The 20,539-nt window shown below is 47.4% G+C and overlaps 2 protein-coding genes across 2 annotated transcripts in view; one reads left to right on the top strand and one right to left on the bottom strand.

Moving 5' to 3' along the window:
• On the top strand, positions 1–9,902 carry GATAD1 (GATA zinc finger domain containing 1). Its single transcript, XM_054161075.1, has 7 exons — positions 1–363; positions 472–597; positions 1,509–1,568; positions 2,817–3,000; positions 4,780–5,017; positions 5,751–5,924; positions 9,672–9,902. Exons 1-5 carry the CDS (start codon positions 172–174, stop codon positions 4,968–4,970), a joined length of 753 nt encoding a protein of 250 aa, XP_054017050.1. The 5' UTR covers positions 1–171; the 3' UTR covers positions 4,971–5,017; positions 5,751–5,924; positions 9,672–9,902.
• Positions 6,890–20,539, bottom strand: part of PEX1 (peroxisomal biogenesis factor 1) — a 24,466-nt gene continuing 10,816 nt past the window's right edge. Inside the window, exons 12-24 of the mRNA XM_009907998.2 lie at positions 19,581–19,751; positions 18,267–18,421; positions 17,813–18,002; positions 17,073–17,239; positions 15,515–15,649; positions 14,098–14,162; positions 13,303–13,445; positions 13,122–13,225; positions 11,846–12,022; positions 10,920–11,150; positions 9,621–9,821; positions 8,844–8,974; positions 6,890–7,532 (exon numbers count right to left, since the gene is read on the bottom strand). Of these exons, the coding sequence (XP_009906300.2) occupies positions 7,448–7,532; positions 8,844–8,974; positions 9,621–9,821; positions 10,920–11,150; positions 11,846–12,022; positions 13,122–13,225; positions 13,303–13,445; positions 14,098–14,162; positions 15,515–15,649; positions 17,073–17,239; positions 17,813–18,002; positions 18,267–18,421; positions 19,581–19,751 (1,955 nt within the window). The 3' untranslated portion in view covers positions 6,890–7,447. The remainder of the gene's footprint in view (positions 7,533–8,843; positions 8,975–9,620; positions 9,822–10,919; positions 11,151–11,845; positions 12,023–13,121; positions 13,226–13,302; positions 13,446–14,097; positions 14,163–15,514; positions 15,650–17,072; positions 17,240–17,812; positions 18,003–18,266; positions 18,422–19,580; positions 19,752–20,539) is intronic.

The following is a 20,539-nucleotide window of genomic DNA, read 5'->3' on the forward strand; positions in this document are numbered from 1 at the left end:
AGGGCAGTCTCGGCCGCCCCGCTCCTCGCGCCTCGCCTCTCTCGCCTCACCGCAGCGACATCCGCCGCCGGCGGGAAGGGGCCGGGGCCGGCGCCGGGCCCGCTGTTGGCGCCGCTTCTCCTTTCCCGTTTCTGTCAGCCCGGGGCCGCGGGCCCCGCCGCCGGCCGCACGATGCCGCTGGGACTGAAGCCCACCTGCAGCGTGTGCCGCAGCACGTCCTCGTCCATGTGGAAGAAGGGCGGGCAGGGAGAGATCCTGTGCAACAACTGCACAGCCCGCTCCGCGCCGCCCGGGCCCGCCTCCTTCGCCACCACCTCGGCCGCCGCCCAGCACAGCAACGGGGGAGGTGGCGGCGGCAAGCAGGTGAGCCCGCCGGGGCCGAGCTCCCGGCTCCGCGTCCCGGCGGGGCAAGGCAGGGCCGGGCCGGCCGCCCCCCCGCCCGGTGTGTTCAGTCGGTAATTTCCCCCCTAGAGCAAGCAGGAGATCCACCGGCGGTCAGCGCGGCTGAGGAACACCAAGTACAAGTCGGCGCCCGCCGCGGAGAAGAAGGTTTCCACGAAGGGCAAGGGGAGGAGGCACATCTTCAAGCTGAAAAACGTAAGGCGGTGCGCGGCGGGTGGCGGCTGGGGCGGCGGCGTGGGGCGGGCCTGGAGCCCTGCCTCGGCCCCGCAGGGAATGTCCTGCTCACGGCCCACACTCGGCAGTCCGCTTTACCGGCCCCTGGGACCCACGTTTGCAGCTTCGGTCGCAAGATCAGGCTGGAAGCTGGATGGGAAGGGTGTGGAGGCACTGGCAGAGTCAGTGTGTGCCTCAGCCGGCCCCCTTGGCCGCTCCGCACCCAGGCCTGCGGGCTCCTTCCGTGAGGGAGGAGCTTTGTGTGCCTAGAAACCAGTCATGGCAATTTAGTACTGGCTTCCTCCCCAGAGATCCTGGCAATCAAAGTGTTAACTTGGCTGTTTTAAATCTTAAAGTACAAATCTGCATAAAATCGTTGAAGTTCTTTGGTTGGCAAAGACCTTTAAGGTCATCTGGAACAACCATTCTCTAACTCTTCCAAGGCTGGGGCTAAACCATGGCCCTCAGCACCACATCTCTGCCTGTTTCAAACTCCATCAGGATGGGGATTCAACCACCTCCCTGGGCAGCCTGTGCCAGGCTTCTCAAATCCAACCTAAGCCTCCCCTGATGCAGCTTGAGGCCATTTTGTCTATTCCTATCACCTGATACTAGGGAGAAGCGACCAACCCCCACCTGTTTCCAGCCTCCTTTCAGGGTGTTGTAGAGAACCAGAAGGTCTTCCCTCGGCCTCCTTTTCTCCAGGCTGAGCAACCACAGCTCCTCCCAGGCCCTCCTGTTAGAAACGTTTGCACCCAGTTTCTTGTGTTTACTCATTCTCTATGGTCATGTATCAGCACGTTGTCTAAAAGGGGGAAAAACCCCAAACCTGGAACTCTGCTGCGTGGGTATTTTAACGCCTCTGATTTTCCATCTCTTTGTCCTTTCTTTAGCCCATCAAGGCTCCTGAGTCTGTCTCCACAATAATTACAGCAGAATCAATCTTTTATAAGGTATGGCTCACACAAATCGTTGGTCTCAAGAATTACCTCAGACGGTGAAAGCACCTAGGGCTGTATCCACAGAAACTGTTCCTCCTTGCCTAGCAGTGGTGTAGGGTTTTGCTCAGCTTTATGGCTTTGCTGTGTAGTCTTGCCAGGCAGCTTTTTACAGTAGTTTATATACTTGGGGTTGGTTTCCTGGTAGAACAAACAGTTTGAAATGCCTTTTGGTCCAAAGGAGATGTCAGGATAGCCACTGGGGGACTGTGTATCCAGAGGAGAAGTGGTAAGCTGAATTTGTCTGCTTTCCAGACACCTGATGTTTTGTTTCTCACATCTCAGATGTATCTCTGTTTGCTCTTGACTAGTTTGGAAGATAGTTGATGCTTTATGTCTCACATCTCAGATGAATCTGTTTGCTCTTAACTAATTTGTAAGATAAACAATTGATGTCTTTCCATGTGTGTTATGTGGTTCATTTGGGGGGGTGGGGTGGGGGTGTTGGTCAGAAATTCCCAAGAATTATGTCCAAAGTTTCATTTAATCTGATCTCTTCCTGCAGAATGTTCTTATTCTGGTACCTTGCTGTTGAGCAAAGCAGTTTGTTGGGGGTTTTGAGGTCTTTTAAATCTTGGCAAACTCTGGTCTTGAGAGTGCAGTAGCTGCCTTTGCTGTGCAGCCTCACAGACAGGCCAGGTGTTCTCTGGCCTTGGCCAGAAGCAGGACCTGGCAGAGCTGGAGCTGTGTTTTGGGATGCCTTTGCATGCATGGGTGAACTCACTCATGCACAGAAGTGCTTTACCTGCACACTCACACACAGGGAAAGCAGGACAGTTATTTTTTTCTGCTCCTACTTCTGACAGAATTGAGAGAATCTTCACTCTGCAGAGAGGAGGTGTGGCAGTCATAGAGTGGTTTGGGTTGGAAGGAATCTTCAAGATCATCTAGTTCCACCACCGCTGCCATGGGCAGGGACACCTCTTACTATATCAGGTTGCTCAAGGCCTTGTCCAACCTGGCCTTGAATACCTCCTGGGAGCAGGGGATTTAGAGAGTGGAGACAGCTGTGTCTTTGAAGACAGGTGAGGCCAGATTGCTTCTGAGATACTTGGCAGGCAGAGGCCATGTGTGGAATTGCCAGTCTAGTCTCAAGTCATGCTGGGACTGAACTTGGCCTCATGGACTAGGAGTCCACAAGCAGTGCTGATGACTTCAGAGTGAAGCTTCTAAAATCAGATGAATGATTTCCGTGTCTTGCAGGGTGTGTACTATCAGATTGGAGATGTTGTTTCGGTGGTTGATGAGCAGGATGGCAAAACCTACTATGCTCAGATCCGTGGCTTCATCCAGGACCAGTACTGTGAAAAGAGTGCTGCACTCACCTGGCTCATTCCCACACAAGCCAGCCCCAAGGATTGCTTTGACCCAGCTTCCTATATCATTGGTAACTTCTAACTCTTCCTTGTGTACAGCTGTTTGTATGTGTCCAGACTAGTGCAGGGCTTTGCCTTTTTATATTCTTAGCTTGTCAGTATCAGAATTACAGAATGGTTTGGGTTTGTTACGGTCGTAGATTCGGGGTTGGATTGGAAGAGACTTTCAAGATCATGCAGTTCCAAACCCCCAGCCATGGGCAGGGACACCTTCCACCAGCCCATCTTGATCAAGGCTTCATCCAACCTAGCCTTGAACACTTCCAGGGAAGGGGCATCCGTGACATCCTTGGGCAACCTGTTCCAGTGTCTCACCACCCTCACTGGAAAGAATTTCTTCCTAATATCCTTCCCAGTAGCTTTATCTTGAACACTTAAAATACTCAGTGTGTAGCCCTGGTATGGAGAGCTTCTACTGATCAGAAAGTGATTCATAGTTTAGAAATTCCTTCTGACAGGCAGGCCACAAATGGGATCTGTGCAAAATACATTAGCTGAAGTACTTCACTCAGATGGGGAAAAATGAAACCCAAAGGTCAGCCCAGCAGAAATAAAGATAGAGGTTTCTACCCTAACATTTGAGGCTCCTTTGCCAGGGAAGTTGTGGGTTGAGAAGGCCACATTTCTGTAAGCAATGTGGATGCTGCCTTGGGTGAAAAACTGGCTTGAGGGGCAGGCCTAAAGAGTGGTGAAGAATGGAATTAACTCCAGTTAGTGGCTGGTCACCAGTGGTGTTTCCCAGGGCTCAGGACTGGGGCCAGTTCTCTTTAATATCTTTATCAGTGGTCTGGGTGAGAAGATTAAGGCACCCCTGGTTGGTTTGCCGATGACACCAAGCTGGGGGGGCAGTGTTGATCTGCTGAAGTGTAGGAAGGCTCTGCAGAAGGATGTGGACAGGCTGGATCCATGGGCTGAGGCCATTGGGATGAGGTTCAACAAGGCCAAGGGCTTGGTTGTGCACTTGGCTCACAACCACCTCATGAAGGCTCCAGGTTTGGGGCAGAGTGGCTGGAAACTGCCCAGCAAGAAAGACCTGGGGGTGCTGGGTGACAGCAACTGAAGATGAACCTGGGTGTGCCCAGGTGGCCAAGAAGGCCACCAGCATCTTGGCCTGGATCAGCAGTGGTGTGGCCAGCAGGACCAGGGGAGTGATTGTCCCCCTGGGCTCAGCACTGGTGAGGCCACACCTTGAGTTGTGGGTTCAGTTTTGAGGCCCTCACTCCAAGAAGGACATTGAGGGACTGGAGTAGCTCCAGAGAAGGGCAACAAAGCTGGGGAAGGTTCTAAAGAACAGGGCTGGTGAGGAGCTGCTGAGGGACCTGGGTTTGTTTAGTGTGAAGAAGAGGCTGAGGAGCCTGAGTTTGGTTAATGTGGAGAAAAGGAGGCTGAGGGGAAACCTTCTGGCTTTGTACACCTCCTTTAAAGGAGGCTGGAACCAGCTGGGAGTTGCTGTCTTTGCCCTGCTATCAAGTGATAGGAGGAGAAGAAATGGCCTCAAGTTGCCCCAGGAGAGGTTTAGGTTGGATATGAGAAGAAACTTGATTGAAAGTGTTCTCAAAGCCTGGCACAGGCTGCCCAGGGAGGTGGCTGAATCCCCATCCCTGGAGTTGTTTGCAAGAGGCAGAGATGTGGTGCTGAGGGCCATGGTTTAGCCCCAGCCTCGGTAGAGTTAGAGAACGGTTTCGGCTGGGTGTTCTTTAAGGTCTTTTCCAACCCCAACCATTTTATGACTCTATTTAATTCCTGTATTTTCAAGTCTTTGAAGCCTTGCTTTTTATTTTTTTTGGTAGGACCAGAAGAAGATCTCCCAAGGAAAATGGAATATTTAGAGTTTGTTTGCCATGCCCCTTCGGAATACTTCAAATCTCGCTCGTCTCCCTTCCCTACCGTTCCCACACGACCAGAGAAGGGCTACATCTGGACTCACGTGGGCCCTACTCCTGCCATTTCCATTAAGGAAACTGTTACAAATAATTTATGATTTTTTAAAGGAATGCTTTGGACAAACTCCTGTGGGTGGATTCTCAGGTCTGTGGACCCCACACAACAAAATGTTGATTTTTTTACTTCATGGATTATGTTGGGGGTTTGGCTTAAATCCTGTGAGGTTTTTTAAAAGTGGAAGCTTGCTTTCTCTTTCACCTGTCAAGGTCTGTGCTGTGCTTCAGACATTACTGCTCCTCTGGGGACAAGACCCACAAGTTTCAGGTTCTCTTCCACTTTGATGAGCAAACTGACTTCTGAAGAGTTGCCTTTAGGTCTTACTGTCTAACTTATTTTTCAGAGAAGGAATTAAAAGACTTTCATTCATCCAGCACTTTATACACATCTTTAGTTTGGCCAACTCTGGCTACAGGTTCTGTTTATTCTTAGATAATTTGAGACTAGCTCCAAATAAACCCCAGAGTTGGTCAGTGATGCAGGTAAGCATTTTCAGTTAGTCTGGTGAGGAAGGAGCTGCTTCAATTTCTCATCTTCAGGTCTGTCACCCACAGGGTGATGCTCTCTTTACCCATCACTTTTGAAGGGGGTTTTGTTCAGCTGAAGCTAAATGAGCTTTGTATGGAGCTCCCTGCTAAGCTTTGCTTGAATAAGGGCATACATTTTCTGGGGAAGTGAGATCTAAAAATTCCTGTTACCTGGCTTTGGTGTCTTAAGTTCCTGAGTGAGCCAGTGCTGAGGTTTGGGTCAAGTTTCACATTGTTATTCTTGATGAGTGTGTTACCTTGGTCTCTAAAACTGATTTTTAATTGTTTTTCAGTCTTTGCAGTTAATAAAACCCCAAACAACTCCAGTAATTAAATGAAAGCCCCCTTTGCTGAGGGAAGTGAGAAGACCTTTGTTGGATGAACCCACAGATCAGTCCAGTTTCTGTATGTCAAGGGATGAATGAACTCAACACACCTGAGCTGGGTCACTGGTGCGGTTCCTGCAGGTAGGAAGAGGGCAGATTTGGAACCTGGGCTTCCTGGAGTTGAAGACTTTTTTCTGTGGGTGCTGTAGTAGCTCATTGTGGTTGAGGACCTACAGGACCCTGCCATACAGCAGCTTTCCTTTCCCACTCTAACACTCTACTTGGCACTGCAGTGTGGTGCTCTATTTAAATGAGTCCAAGTGTGAAAGCAGAATGGTTGGAAGAGCCCTCTGAGATAGCTGAGTTCGATGCTGAAGTGCCATGCCCACACCTTTCTTGAGCACCTCTCATTTAATTCTGTAATTTCATTATAGCAATTCCATAGATGGGCTTTGGTATAACCACGAGTGGCCCCTGACTGCTGCTTTCAGAGGCCAGTCTCAGTGTGCTATGGGATTATCAGGACTAGGAAGGGGAAATAATTTCCATGTTTAATTAGTTGCTAAGAGCATTATCATGGAATTATGAAGTGGTCTGGGTTGGAAGGGACCTTCAAGATCTTCTAGTTACAACACCCCTGCCATGGGCAGAGAGAGACCTTCAACTAGACCAGCTTGCTCAGAGCCTCATCCAGCCTGGCCTTGAACATCCCCTGAGTTAAAGCCTCCACAGCTTCTGTGGGCAGTCTGGTCCAGTTCAGGTCCTTGGCCCTGCTGGTCACACTTTTCCTGATCCAGGCCAGGCCACCTGGGCCTGCATGGAGTTAAGCATGAGTAAAAAAGCAGCTCGGCATGAATGAGCAAATCGGAACCCTGAGCTAAGACTTGTGGTGTGGCAAGGCCTATAGTGTCCTCACCTGCAGCAGGCTGCAAGGAGAAATCTCCCACCAGCCCTTCTTTGAGGTATCTGGTGGCATTGGGAACAGGAGCTGCAAAGAGCCAGCAGGGACCTGTACTGTCACACAATTGCTGTGCCCTTCCAACCACTGACACAGGGTGAGGCATTTCACTGAGAGACAGCAACTGGACCATGGCATGAGAGGATACAATCCAACAGTGAGGAACAGCTGCAGGAAGACTAAATCTTCCTCTGAGACAGCTATGAGTAACATCAGGCTGTACCATCAGAAACTTTCCAACACCAGAGATGTATTTGAACAGTCTCCAAGAGGAGAAGATGGGGATAAGAATATAGAGTTGCTGTGAAATGCAACTTGATATTCTTCTGAATAATAGTGGCAGAAACAAGATGCAAGAAAGTAGCTTGGGCTGTCTGAATGATGGGATGTGTTTGCTGTGTTTACTCTGGAAGCAGGAGTCTCGTTGCTTACCATAAAGATCTCCCATCTCTAAGCCCTCCAGAGACAGGAAATCATTGTTAGCTTTTGGGAAGTAACCTGCTGAAAGGCAAACCCCATTCTGTGTGACAAAGAAACCAGCCAGAGCGTAGCCAGTGTTCTCTCAAAAATTTAATAGCAATCTGGAGGGAGATCATTGTCTTCCAAACAGTGCTGCAGGAACCGGTCTGCACTGATACCAGTAACTGATTTCATCACATTGGTCATTTCCAGTTTCAGATCAGCAAGTGGAAGCCAAGAGGGGTTATTATGCTAGAGTGATTTTTTGTCCTGGTCTGAATGCTGAGCCCCCATGGCCTTTTCTCTTCCGGGGATTCTGAAAGTTCTCATACCTGGGAAGAGAGAAAGACACCAGGAGACTGTTAGGAGATTATTTGGTCTGCAGGTGCCTCTGCAGCTGCACGACTCCAACATGGCTACAGATGGTTAAGCAGCTTTTTATCTGAGAATCACAGAATGAGCTGGGTTGGGAGGGACCTTCAAGATCATGTAGTTCCAACCCCCTGCCATGGGCAGAGACAGCTTCCAGCAGGCCTGCTTGCTCAAGGCCCCAGTGAGCCTGCCTTTGAACACTGCCAGGCTTGGAGCCTCCACTACTTTGGGCAACCTGGCCCAGTGCCTCACCACCCTCATGGGCAAGAATTGCTTCCTCATGGCCCATCTCAATCCAGCTTCTCCCAGTCTGAAGCCATCACCCCTCTTCCTGTCATTCCATGCCTTTGTAAGAAGTCCCTCTCAGCTCTCCTGGAGGTCCCCTTCAAATCCTGGAAGGCTGCTCTAAGGTCTTCCTGGAGCCTTCTCTTCTCCAGACTGAACAACCCCAGAGAGGAAGAGGGCATGGCTCAGCCCTGGGGATCTGGAGCAGTTTTCCTCTACAAACCAACTCAGCTCTTTCCAGCTTCCTCTGATTTTCTTTACATTTCTGAGGGGGGCAAGGAGGGCCAAGGAAGAGAAGTGGACAGGGTGGTACAGGCTCCTGGGAAGCATCTCTCGCTCTCCTTTCCTGTCCCTTCTCTTTCCTCTGTTCTAAGATCTGCTTATCTGTGTATCAGCTGAGGAAGAGAGCCCCTCAACGGTCTCCATCTCACATCCTGATACCATTCCAGCTTTTTCACTCCAGCCATTTCCAAGTCTCAAGAGCCACATTCTCCTTGTCACTGTTTATACTTCTGCAAGTTACTGTCTTTTCCCAGCCACTGCAGCTACGAAGTCCACCACAGAGTCAAACCCCAGCAACTCTGAAACTATGAGGGGATGCTACTCAGTGGGAGCAGGAAGGACCTAGCTCTGAGACTTGGAGATCCAGTCACAGAATCATTAAGGTTGGAGAAGACCCACCACAGACCCTCAAGTCCAACCATCAACCCAGGTGGTAGAGCTGTTCATATAATAGAGGGGTTTGGTGGTCTGTGATTAGAATTTCTAGGTCCTACATGAATAAAACCAACAAAAATAATTTACTACTAAAAGTATTTTCCCTTTTCCCTGTATAATTTAATATTTCTGAAGAAAATTTGCTGTCAGAAGCTGTTCAGTTCTCCTGCCATCTCCCACATGAAAGAACCATGCTTCTGCTGACTGAGACCAGATCTCCACACCAGCTCTCCCCTGAATTCACAACTACTCCAGCATTTAATACTTACAGGTCAGTAAAGTTCTTCCAGTCCTCCTGGCTGATAGATGGCCTTGTACCTTCCAGTGCAGTCATCAGATGGGATGGGGTAATGACAAAAGTGTTCTTGGCAAGCACTGACTGATTCAGGGTGCTGTCCTCCTTGAAAACAGAGCCATGGACAAAGAAAATCACCACAGGAACACAGTGTCAGGAGGGTCAGCAAACCCAGAACCTCCTCATGACATGGACAGAAAAATATGTTTCTAAGACAGTGACAACTTCCCCTCCCCACCATAGTAATAGTGTAGAAGGAGGAGCCAGTACCTGAAGGGGCTGCAGGAGAGCTGGGCGGGTGGAATTCAGACAAGGGCTGAGAGTGACAGGACGAGGGGCAGTGGCTTTGAGCTGGTAGAGGGGAGACTGAGACTGGAGAGGAGGAAGAAATTCTTTCCAGTGAGGGCTGGGGGAGACACTGGAACAGGTTTCCCAGGGAGGCTGTGGATGTCCCCTCCCTAGAGGTGTTCAAGGCCAGGCTGGAGGAGGCCTTGAGCAGCCAAGCCTGGTGGGAGGGGACAGGTCCCTACCCATGTTAAGGGGCTGGAACTGGATGATCTTGAAGGTCCCTTCCAACCTGAACCATTCTATGAACTCTTTAGTTACAGGATTGCTAAACCTGGCTTTGCTTCCTCAACTTTGGTCTCATTTCTCTTTGCTGGGTTTATTAGTTAATATTACACAGAAATTATTTATTGTGGGGACACAACAGCAAAGTGTTAAGAGTAACTAGTTGGACAAACTGCCATACCCCACTCTTGCTTCTGCAGCTGGCTTTGGTGGCACTGATTTCTATCCTCAGGTGCTCTGCTTGCTGCTCCTGGTGATTCTCCAGGGAATCCTCTTGAGACGCTGTTCTGAGCACTGCAGGTTGGGATGAGGCCACATCACTCTGTGTCACACTGGTAAAGTCATGAGTGATGGAGTTTGGTCCAGACAAACACAAAGAGCTCTGAATAAACCACAAAAACAAACAGATCAGCTTCTTATGGAGACAGAGGAGCAACTCCACCAGGAAGATTTCATCTACAGGTCAGCACAAGCTTGCCCTCACTGGCAAAAAGAGACTCTCTTAAAAAAGCTATCACATCCATCAGGTTTGAGAGACAGAGGTTTTGGTGGCTGGAAACTGCCCAGCAGAAAAAGACCTGGGGGTGGAGGCCAAGAAGGTCACCAGCATCCTGGCCTGGATCATCAATAGTGGGACCAGCAGGATCAGGGAGTTTATTGTCCCCCTGGACTCAGCACTGGGCGGGCCACATCTGGAGTCCTGTGTCCAGTTTTGGGGCCCTCACCACAAGAAACATTCAGGGGCTGGAGCAGGTCCAGAGAAAGGCAAGGAAACTGGGAAAGGGCCTGGAGAACAGGGCTGGTGAGGAGCAGCTGAGGGACCTGGGGGTGTTTAGTGTGGAGGATGAGGGGAGACCTGGCTCTCTACAACTCGCTGAAAGAAGGTTGGATCCAAGTGACAGCACAAGAGAAAAGGGCCTTCAGTTGCCCCAAGGGAGGTTTAGGTTGGATGTTAGAAGAAACTTCTTGACAGAAAGGGTTTTCTCAGCCTGGCACAGGCTGCACAGGGAGGTGGCTGAATGCCCATTCCTGGAGGGATTTGAAAGAGGCAGAGATGTGGTGCTGAGGGCCATGGTTTAGCCCCAGCCTTGGCAGAGTTAGAGAACGGTTGGACTGGATGAGCTTCTTGAAAGGTGGAAGGTCACATCGGACAAATCCGAACCTGTTTAGCATAATCAACTTGGAAAGGCAAAAAGCCACTAGAGCAGACTAGTGTCAGTGCAGTTTGCATCATCAGGTATTAGGCAGTGTTTTGGGATTTTGATTTTCAAGTCCCACAGAGAGGGCCATGTGGATTTTGTCAGGTAACATCCATCCATCCCTCCATCTCCACCCCCCCACCCCCCGGATCACAAGGTATAGGATGAGGCCTGTTTGAAGAACCAAGCAGACAGAACGCCACACCATTTGCCCAGCCCGGTGTTAAAGCTTCCTGATGGATATAATGAGACAGTTCATCCTCTTAAGCAGTGATTTTTACCAGCTCTGAAGGAGTTCCATTTCCCAGCTCCGATTCGTAAGAGCTTCCAAAGTAAATCCGATACATGTTGGACCTTGGCTCTTCGGGCAGCAAGTCAGACATGTCTAAAGAAATGAGAGATTGCTCTAATCCTGCTTCTCCATCCAGTGCTGAGTCCTCTGAGCCACTGCTGTGGTTTAGAAAAACCATGGAAGAGAGGCTGAAGTCACTGTCAGAACTGGAACCAAAGTCCTGTGACAGAGAGGAGAGGTTGGCAGCATTAATCTGTAACTAGCTGCAGTCTGAGTTACATTTAGAAACCAAAGTATTGATTTATCACCTAGCAGTCTGGGAGCACATCTCCAAGTGTTTTGATACAAGCCAGTGCCAAGAACTTGGGCTTCATGATAAGGAGATGATAGTCTTAAGATTTTATTTGTTTGCTTTGAAGTCTCTCAGTGAGTGTTGGGAAAATTCATAGAATGGCTTAGGCTAGAAGGGACCTTAGAGATCATCCAACCTGCTGCATTCTGTGAATCATCTATTCCAACCTCCCTGCAGCAGAATCAACTCTTATTTTGTGTTCTGCTTTGAGTAAAAAGCTTGAGTGATGAGGAGGTCCCATATCAGTGTGCCCTTAGTGCTCCTGCAAGAGTCAAGAGAGAGAATGGCTTAGGCTGGAAGGGACCTCAGGGGTCATCTACTCCAACCTCTGCACTATGGAGAGGGACACTCCTCAGCTAGACTTGGTTGCTCAAAGCCTCATCCAACCTGGCCTTGAACAGGAAAAAAAAAAAAAAGAAAAGAAAAGAGTGACTAGAAAAAAAAACAGGGGAAAAAAAGGAGGAAAAAAAGTGACCCAAAAGAGAGGATAAATTGATATTGGTACAGTTGAAAGGGTTCAAAATCAAAAGAGCAGAAACTTCTTTGCCACCAGCTTTGCTTACCTGTGTTAAACCTGAGCCTAGACTTGTATGGATTGCCTCCAGCTGGGCGTTGTACAACAAAGCTTTTAGGTCAGCCCCAGTGAAGTGCTCTGTTTTTGCTGCCAGCTCCTGAAGGTCCACATCGTTAGCCAGGGACAGGGAATGGCTGAGAGCCTTCAAGATTTCATAGCGTGAGTTCTGTGAAGAGAGAGGAGAAAAAGCTATCAATCATGCCAGTGAAACAAGCTGGCATCCTTATCCTGATCACTGCATACTGCCTGGGGCTGTCACAAGCAGCTTCCTAGCTGACAGAGGATCTCATCCAGAGAAGATCCTGCCCTAAAAGTTGTCACCATAGGACAGGCAGCAATCGGCCTTTAAAATGCAGGCAAAGCGTTTGCTGTGTTCATAGATTGGAAGATCCATAGAATGGTTTGGGTTGGAAGGGACCTTCAGGATCATCCAATTCCAACCCTCTGCTATGGGCAGGGACACCTCCCACCAGCCCAGCTTGCTCAAGGCCTCATATCCAACCTGGCCTTGAACACCTCTAGAGACAAGGCAGCCACAACCTCCCTAGGGAGCCACAACCTCCCTAGGGAGCCTGTTCCAGTGTCCCACCCACCCTCCTACTGAAGAACTTCTTCCTAAGATCCAGTCTAAATCAATCAACAATTAATTAATGCCTATTAAATGTGAGTATTAACACCAATTATAATGAGTATTAATGCCAATTACACATGACTATTAACAGCAATTAGAGTAGCAGAGTTCCTCTTCATTATTTAAAGCAATGTCTTTCCCTGTTTGTTGTGTTTGGTGCAGCCTCTTTTAGACACTTCAAGAAACTGTTTGTTGTTACTGTTCAGGAAACAACAAGGGTGGATTTGGACTGGAGATTAAGAAGAAATTCTTTGCAGTGAGGGTGGGGAGACACTGGAACAGGTTGCTGCTCAGGGAGGTCCTGGATGCCCCCTCCTTGGAGGTGTTCAAGGCTAGGTTGGATGAGGTCTTGGGCAGCCAAGTCTAATTGAGGTGTCCCTGCCCACAGCAGGGGGGTTGGAGTAGATGATCTCTGAGGTCCCTTCCAACCTGAGCCATTTTGAGATTCTATGATCTGTCCTTCTGTAAAGGGGAGTCTGACAGAAGTGAAAGATCTCCATTTGCCTGAATGCTCATATTCTAAACCAGAAGTTTAAAAGCAAAAAACCAAAAACCACCCAAAAAGGAGAATAAAGCCCCTTAGTCTGACGGAATTTTCTCCTCCTCTCTCAGGCAGAACATTTTGTTTCCTCACCTGGTCAGGAGGTGGACAGTACAGGCACTTATCCAGTCGGCCTGGCCTTAACAGAGCAGGGTCGATCAAATCTGGGCGACTGGTGGCAGCCAGCACATAAACCCCTTGGGACAGAGCAGGAAAAGATGATTAACACCTGCTCAGGCTTTGCAGAAGAAGAATCAGCCAGATGAAGGGTTACCTTGTAAGCCTTCCACCCCATCCAGTTGAGTCAGCAGCTGGTTAACCACTCGGTCAGTAACTCCTGTGTTGTCATGACCACGGCGAGGAGCGATGGAGTCAAACTCATCGAAGAAAACGATGCAAGGCTTAGCTGCCTGAGCTCTGATGGTGGAGGGAACAAAAAACCAAATACAAAGGCCACAGTTACATTCTGGTTAGTTTTGGGTTGCAGGGCTGGTGAAGGAGAAGCTGGGCATGAGCCAACAGTGTGCACTTGCAGCCCAGAAGGCCAGTGGCAGCCTGGGCTGCATCAAACACAGCATGACCGGAGATCGGGGATTCTGCCCCTCTGTTCTGCCCTGGGGAGACCTCAGCTGCAGTGCTGTGTCCAACCCTGGTGGAGGGAGTCCAGAGCAGGGCCACAAAGATGATCAGAGGGCTGGAGCACCTCTGCTGTGGTGACAGACTGAGGGATTTCCACTGATAATCATGGAGAGTGTCTGGTCAACTCAATCTTCTGTCCTGGCCAAGTCAGAAAAGGGCAGGGAAATGTGGAATTTATGAACTCATGGGGGGCTGGACTAAAGGAACTCCACAGGTCCCTTCCAAGCCCCTACCATTCTGTGCTCTGAGCCAAAAGGCTCAGCTCTTAGCCAGTGACAGTGAAGTTGAACTTGCCAAGATGTAAACATCAGGTTCAGCACAACTAGCCCAGATGCTGCTGTGGTCTGATGCCATATCTCTCTAGGACAAAGAGAGGATTTCTTGGCGCTTCAAGCAATAAAAATCAGGGCTGCTGTCACAAAGAGCCAACCTGCTAAAGATGTCCCTCACTGCTTGCTCGCTTGCTCCAATGTATTTGCTGAGCAGCTCTGGGCCCTGGAAAACAAAGGGAAAATAAAAATCAGGACATTTAGGGTCAGTTTCTTCATGTGGAATCCAACAGCAACAGAGATTTATAGGGAGGGAACTGAGTTGTGCCCAAGAGAGGGGCATCTCTGAACAGCCAAGGGGCCTAGAGAAGCTAAGAGCATCTTTGAAGCATTTCAACTTATTTTAAGTAATAAGAATTTAATATAATACCCTTAAATAATACATTTGAGATAACAATAAATTCAAGTAGTAATAATTGTAAATAATAAGAACTTTAAATAATGTAAAAAGTGATATAAATAATTTTTATTAATAAATGTAAATAATGTAAGAAAGAATTAAAAATCATATAGTTAAAATAATAATAATGCAAGCATAACACGAAATAGGTTTAAACAACCTTTAATAATAAGTAACTTTTAATAAGAAATATAACTTTAAGAATCATTTTAAAGACTAAATTTAAGTAATAATCATTTAATACCTTGATTTTTAGCAATCTATTTAAAGAACTATAAATTTAAATAGCAAGAATTTCAAATGCTAATTTAATGGAATCATTTTCAGTGTTAAAAGAATACTTTTTATTAATAAGGCTTTAAATAACAACCATAATAATACATTTAAATAGTAATAATAATTTTGACTAATTTAATACATGCAATTAATAAAAAGAATTTTAAACCATCTAAGTAATAAAAATAATTTTAGATGTTTTTTACAGCTTTCAATCCTAATCCTTTAAGAATAAACAATTTAATCATTTTAAAGAACTATACTTTAACATGACAATTTGTATTAATAATTTTACATAGCAACCTTAATTAATCATTTTAATACCAATAAATCCAAATAATGACAAATTTAAATACTAACAATAACTTTAAATGTTAACAAGTTTAAGCAGTACTACTTTAAAATCATGATAATTTTAAGTAACATTTTAAATACTACTACTACTACTACTGGTAGTGAACAGTAACAGTGTCAGATACAGCTTGGCATGTTTCTGCTCCAACAGAACATCTCTGACAGCATCCCAAGGCAGCAGCTGCCCCACTTATTTTCACACAAGTTTCAAACCACCTTGCTCAGCTTCATTGGCCACTGGAACCAAAATCCACTTACCTCTCTTTATTAAAAACAGGAAATTAAGACCATCTAATTAAAATTGCAGAGTTCTGCCTAATGACTCATTATGAAAACCATTTCTCAGTAATCAAACTGTTCCACAAGTCAGCTGCTGGGATACCCAGAGACACAGCAGATGTTCAGCGTTTCTGATCTGGGGATTTTGCCCTCACAGGTATTCTCTTCTGCTAACAAAATGAATCAATTAACCATCAAAACCTCCTTACCTTGATGCTGATGAAGTTCATTCCACTCTCCTGAGCAACAGCTCCAGCTAAGAGAGTCTTTCCTGTTCCAGGGGCTCCATAGAGCAGGACTCCTGACCTCTGTCGTATGGGCAGCTTGGCAAAGAGCTCTGGGTACTGGAAAAGGTCCAATGAGACATCCTCTAAAACCTGCCATCCTGAGGTGGATGCTGATAGCAGGGGGCTGGAGCACCTCTGCTGTGGGGACAGGCTGGGAGACTTGGGGCTGTTCAGCCTGCAGAAGAGAAGGCTCCAGGAAGACCTTAGACCTGCATTTCATTCTCTGAAGGGGACCTACAGGAAGGCTGGGGGGGGAGTGTTCAGAAAGGCCTGTGGGGTTAGGATTGAGGGGCAATGGTTTGAAACTGAAGCAGAGGAGATTTAGGTTGGACATCAGGAGGAAGTTCTGCACAATGAGAGTGGTGAGACAATGCAACAGGTTGCCCAGAGATGTGGTTGAGGCCCCATCCCTGGAGATGTTCAAGATCAGACTTGTGTCCCTGGGCAGCCTGGATCTAGTTGGAGGTCCCTGCTGACTGCAGGGGGCTTGGACAAGATGACATTTGAGGACCCCTTCCATGACACTGCATTCTGTGAGTCTGTGATCACTCACTAGTGTTGATTTTTGTCTAAACAGGATGTGTCTAATTGCTGTTGCCCACATCACAGGAGATCCTTTGGACTGCTACTGGTTTCCGTGGGGCTGAGGTGGGTTCCTGGGCTTCACGCAGGTGGCATTTGAAATGGGTGGCTCATATCTTTGCTGGGAACTTTAAACAAGGCAGAAAGGCCCAATTGAGATAAAAGGACATTAGTGGATTTGCAATCATCCAGAAGAGAACCCTCCTCCAGCAAAAGCACTGCAGAGGACAGCTGGAAATGTGACCTTTACTGAGCCAAGCCACAACCTATAGCTGTTGCCTTTGGTATTTAGAAGAGGGAAGGTCTAGTGGAAGGTGTCCCTGCCCATGGCAGGGAGGTTACAACTAGGTGATCTTGAAGGCCCCTTCCAACCCAGACCAGTCTATGATTCTGTTAAGGGGAAGGAGAAAGAGTCTTCCAGCAGCTGAAGAGTGAGAAGCTACAAAAGTAGCTTACAATCATACCTACCATAGAACGGTTTGGGTTGGAAAAGCCCTTTAAGATTACCGAGTCCAATCATTCTCTAACTCTACCAAGGCTGGGGCTAACCAGCCCTAACATGTCCCTCAGCACCGCATCTCTGCCTCTTGGAAACACCTCCACGGATGGGCATTCAGTCACCTCCCTGGGCCAGGCTTTAAGAACCCTTTCAGCCCAGAAGTTTCTTTTCATGTCCAACCTAAACCTCTGCCAGTGCAGTTTGAGAGCCATTTCTTCTCATCCTATTATTTGTTCCTAGGGAGAAGAGACCAACCCCCACCTGGCTCCCACCCCCTTTCAGAGAGGTGTAGAGAGCCAGGTCTCCCCTCAGCCTCTTCCTGTCAAGCACCACGTCACACCTCAGCCACCATCTTTCCCCTGCTAACATCATGCCCAGAACTCCAGGAATGAATGGTACCTTCGCAGGTAACATGATGGTATCCATCAGGATTTGCCTCACATCTTTCAAGCCACCAATCTTGTCCCAGCCAACATCTTTAGGCTTATGAAGGCTGACATTTCTCAGGGCTAATGGAGTGAAATCTTGCAGAGCTTTCTGAAAATCCACAGTTGACAGATTCAATTCTGGTTAAAAAAAAAAAAAGGAAAAGAAAGAAACTATCCTGAAGAAACAAACCCCAAACCCAACAACACACACAAGGACGTGGCCCCCCAGTAAACCCCCTCCCAATAGAGAATAGGATAAACCAGGTTGGAAGAGACCTTCAAGATCATCATGTCCAACCTATCAACCAATCCAACACCACCTAATCAACTAACCCACGGCACCAAGCACCCCATCAAGTCTCCTCCTGAACACCTCCAATGATGGCGACTCCACCACCTCCCTGGGCAGCCCATTCCAATGGGCAATCACTCTCTCTGTATAGAACTTCTTCCTCACATCCAGCCTAAAATATCTAACAATAAAATATATCTGAATCATAAAAACTGGCTTTTGGGTTCTGCTTTACTCCTAGAAATGGCCTAGGCTGGAAGAGATCTCAGAGCTCGTCTCATCCAACCTCCCTGCATGGGCAGGGCTGCCTCTCGAGGCCAGGTTTACTCAAGGCCCCATCCAACCTGGCCCATCCACCTCTCCAGACTGTGGCTGGTATGAGTCAGGGTATGACAGAAGGCATTTTGTTGTCACCATACCAGCACTGTGAGATGCACCCTGGTTGGAAACACAGGCGTGAACAGCACGATCCACCAGCATGGTCAAATCTCTGGCCACAAACCCTTCTGTTTCCTTTGCAACACGCTGCAGGTCGAGCTCTGGGAGCTTCTTTACCTCAGAACTCAGTTTGCGTTGGATTATGGAATGCAGCATTTCACATCTTTGCTTCTGAAAGAAGGGTGCAGGAAGTGTGGAGTGAGCTCTCTCTATGGATTTCAGGAATTCATAACGTAAACACAAGCTAAAATTTCTCTAAATGTTTACGTGTCACCAAAACTTCCCAATAACAGAAGCTGAGCAGGCAGCAATGTAAGCAAAGGGATTGCACAGGACCACAGGGCTCAGGTTTTCAGGTTCCTTCTGTTTCAGCAGTGCTGTATTTGGTGCTGAAGGCAAAGCAGACAACATTTGAACCGTTTCACCTGCGTTTACCTGATCTGGAGGAGGGATGCATTTGAAGCATTGAAACAGGTGAGTTCCTTGAGCCGCCACCAGGGAAGGATGCAGGGAATGTTCCGACTCACTTGTGGCCATCAGTGCCACCAAACTCCCCATGGCAATGGCTTCTTTGATCAGGTCTTTCAGAACTAGACAGACAAAAGCATTGCTCCATGAAGAGCAAAATGACAGCGAGCCTGCATTTCAGCACACATAGTTCTCACATTTAGAGTGGGTTTTGTTCCCATATGTGGAGGTTTTATTCCCATATTTAGAATGTTTTTATTCCCATATTTAGAGGGGGTTTTTATTCTCTAATATTTTAGAGAACTTTTGATTCCCATATTTATTTAGAGGTTTTATTCCCACATTTAGAGTGGTTTTTATTTCTATATTTAAAGGTTCTTTTCCCATATTTGGAAGAGTTCCCCCCCCCCAATATTAGAGATGCTCATCTTGATAATTTAACTTTGATTTTGTTTTGCAACTTAACCACTGCCTAGATTTTAGGGAATAAAAAGGAGCTCTCCAGAGGGTGTCAAGACTACAACTGTTGTAGTTTACTGGAAAAATAAGAAATGATAGAAAAAGAAATGAATGACTGCAAATTGGAAATTAAATGAATGACTGTAAATTAAATTACTGCAAATTAAATGATTGGAAAATAAATGACTGTAAATGAAATAAATGATTGGAAATTAAATGTTTGGAAATTATTGTGAAATGAACAAGTTACTGTAAAATAAATGATTGTGAGATGTACAAATGAATGCAAAATAAACCCATTCTTGCAAACTAACCCAAAAGTTTCATAAAGCAGACCAAGTAGGTTCCTAAAGAAGTTACTCAGCTAACAGCAGTTGGTGCTGAACATCACCAAGTGTCAGATTTAAACATCTCTGTCACCATCACGATGGCAAACAGGCTCCGTTTTAATGTCACCTGTAATATTGACCCTAGCATTTATGATCAATTAAGCTGTAATTTTAAAGCAATTGCAGTACTCCTGAGTGCATGAACCGTGTAAAGAGAGACTGAAGATTCTGCCACGGGCAGTGGGACTAGCAAGAGGCACCACATCTGCACTCTAGTGTATGTACCACTCAGAATGACTCCAAGCACCACAGTGAGCTGTTTCCACTCAGCTTGTGCTCCACAAATGCTCTACAAACAGTCTAGAGAGCACAATCTGTGAGCCCCTGAGGCAGCAGTGACACAGACAGAAGTGTCCAGGCAGAACAACACATCAAGGCCAAGGAATCCTGGCTGCACCCTCCCTCTCCCCAGCCACAGGCAGCACAGCATTACCATAAGCAAGTCTGCTGCTCTGAGTGGTCTCAGGGCTGCTCTCGTGCTCTGCTGTAGAAGGTGCTCCAACAATGTGATCCAGATCATCCAGCAGAAGAAGGGATGGCTGCCTCCATGCTGCCTCTAAGAAAGCTTCTTCCATGTTTTTCCTTATGGTTACCAATCTTTTTCCTACAACAGAAATACAACTGTAAGGACAGGACAGATAAGAGAAACAGGAGCAGACTGACCACAGCTGGCTCTCCTAACACCACATCTGTGCAGCATAAGGATGAGGCCTTGAGCAACCTGGTCTAGTGAAGATGTTCCTGCCCATGGCAGGGGATTGGAACCAGATGATCTTGAAGGTCCTTTCCAACCCAAACCAGTCTATGAATCTATGAACTCTACTCCTATAAACCCAGCTCCACAATTAAACCAGAGTCCACAGTCAGGAAAGAAGAAAGTCCACATCCTCCATTAAGAAAACGCTAGGAAGATCTCCCTGTCCTAAAAGAAGATTCATCATCTGGCCAGCAGGGCAAGAGAAGGGATCCTGCCCCTTTCCTCTGCTCTGCTGAGACCCCATCTCCAATACTGCCTCTAGCTCTGGTGTCCCCAGCATAAGAAGCACACAGAGCTGTTGGAATGCATCCAGAGGAGGCCACAAAGACGGTCCAAGGGCTGGAGCTGCTGTGAGGACAGGCTGAGGGAGCTGTGGTCGTGCAGCCTGGAGAGGAGAACTCCCTTATGAGTCATTAACAATTGTATAACTACACACACCTGACACTCCCTAACAATCCAAAGCAAGCCTGGCAAGGATAGTTTGAGTTTAGTGGTGGCAGGTGGGGCAGAAACTGCTAGAAGTGTGAAATCAGCTGCTGGCAGCTGTATTTTCATCAGGTTGTTGAAGCCACTGATTACAGGGCATTGAACATCCTTGCAAAACAGTGAAAATGCTACCAAGATAGTTCAGACTA

This window comes from Dryobates pubescens, chromosome 4 (genome assembly GCF_014839835.1).
Source record: "Dryobates pubescens isolate bDryPub1 chromosome 4, bDryPub1.pri, whole genome shotgun sequence".
NCBI classification, from domain to species: Eukaryota; Metazoa; Chordata; class Aves; order Piciformes; family Picidae; genus Dryobates; species Dryobates pubescens.

What these genes read in the sequence shown, in the direction of transcription:
- GATAD1 (XM_054161075.1), top strand. Translation starts at nt 172, where the DNA reads ATGCCGCTGGGACTGAAGCCCACCTGCAGCGTGTGCCGCAGCACGTCC. An exon ending in ACATCTTCAAGCTGAAAAAC is followed by an intron (nt 598 to 1,508) that starts GTAAGGCGGTGC and finishes TCCTTTCTTTAG; the next exon opens with CCCATCAAGGCTCCTGAGTC. An exon ending in CAGAATCAATCTTTTATAAG is followed by an intron (nt 1,569 to 2,816) that starts GTATGGCTCACA and finishes CGTGTCTTGCAG; the next exon opens with GGTGTGTACTATCAGATTGG.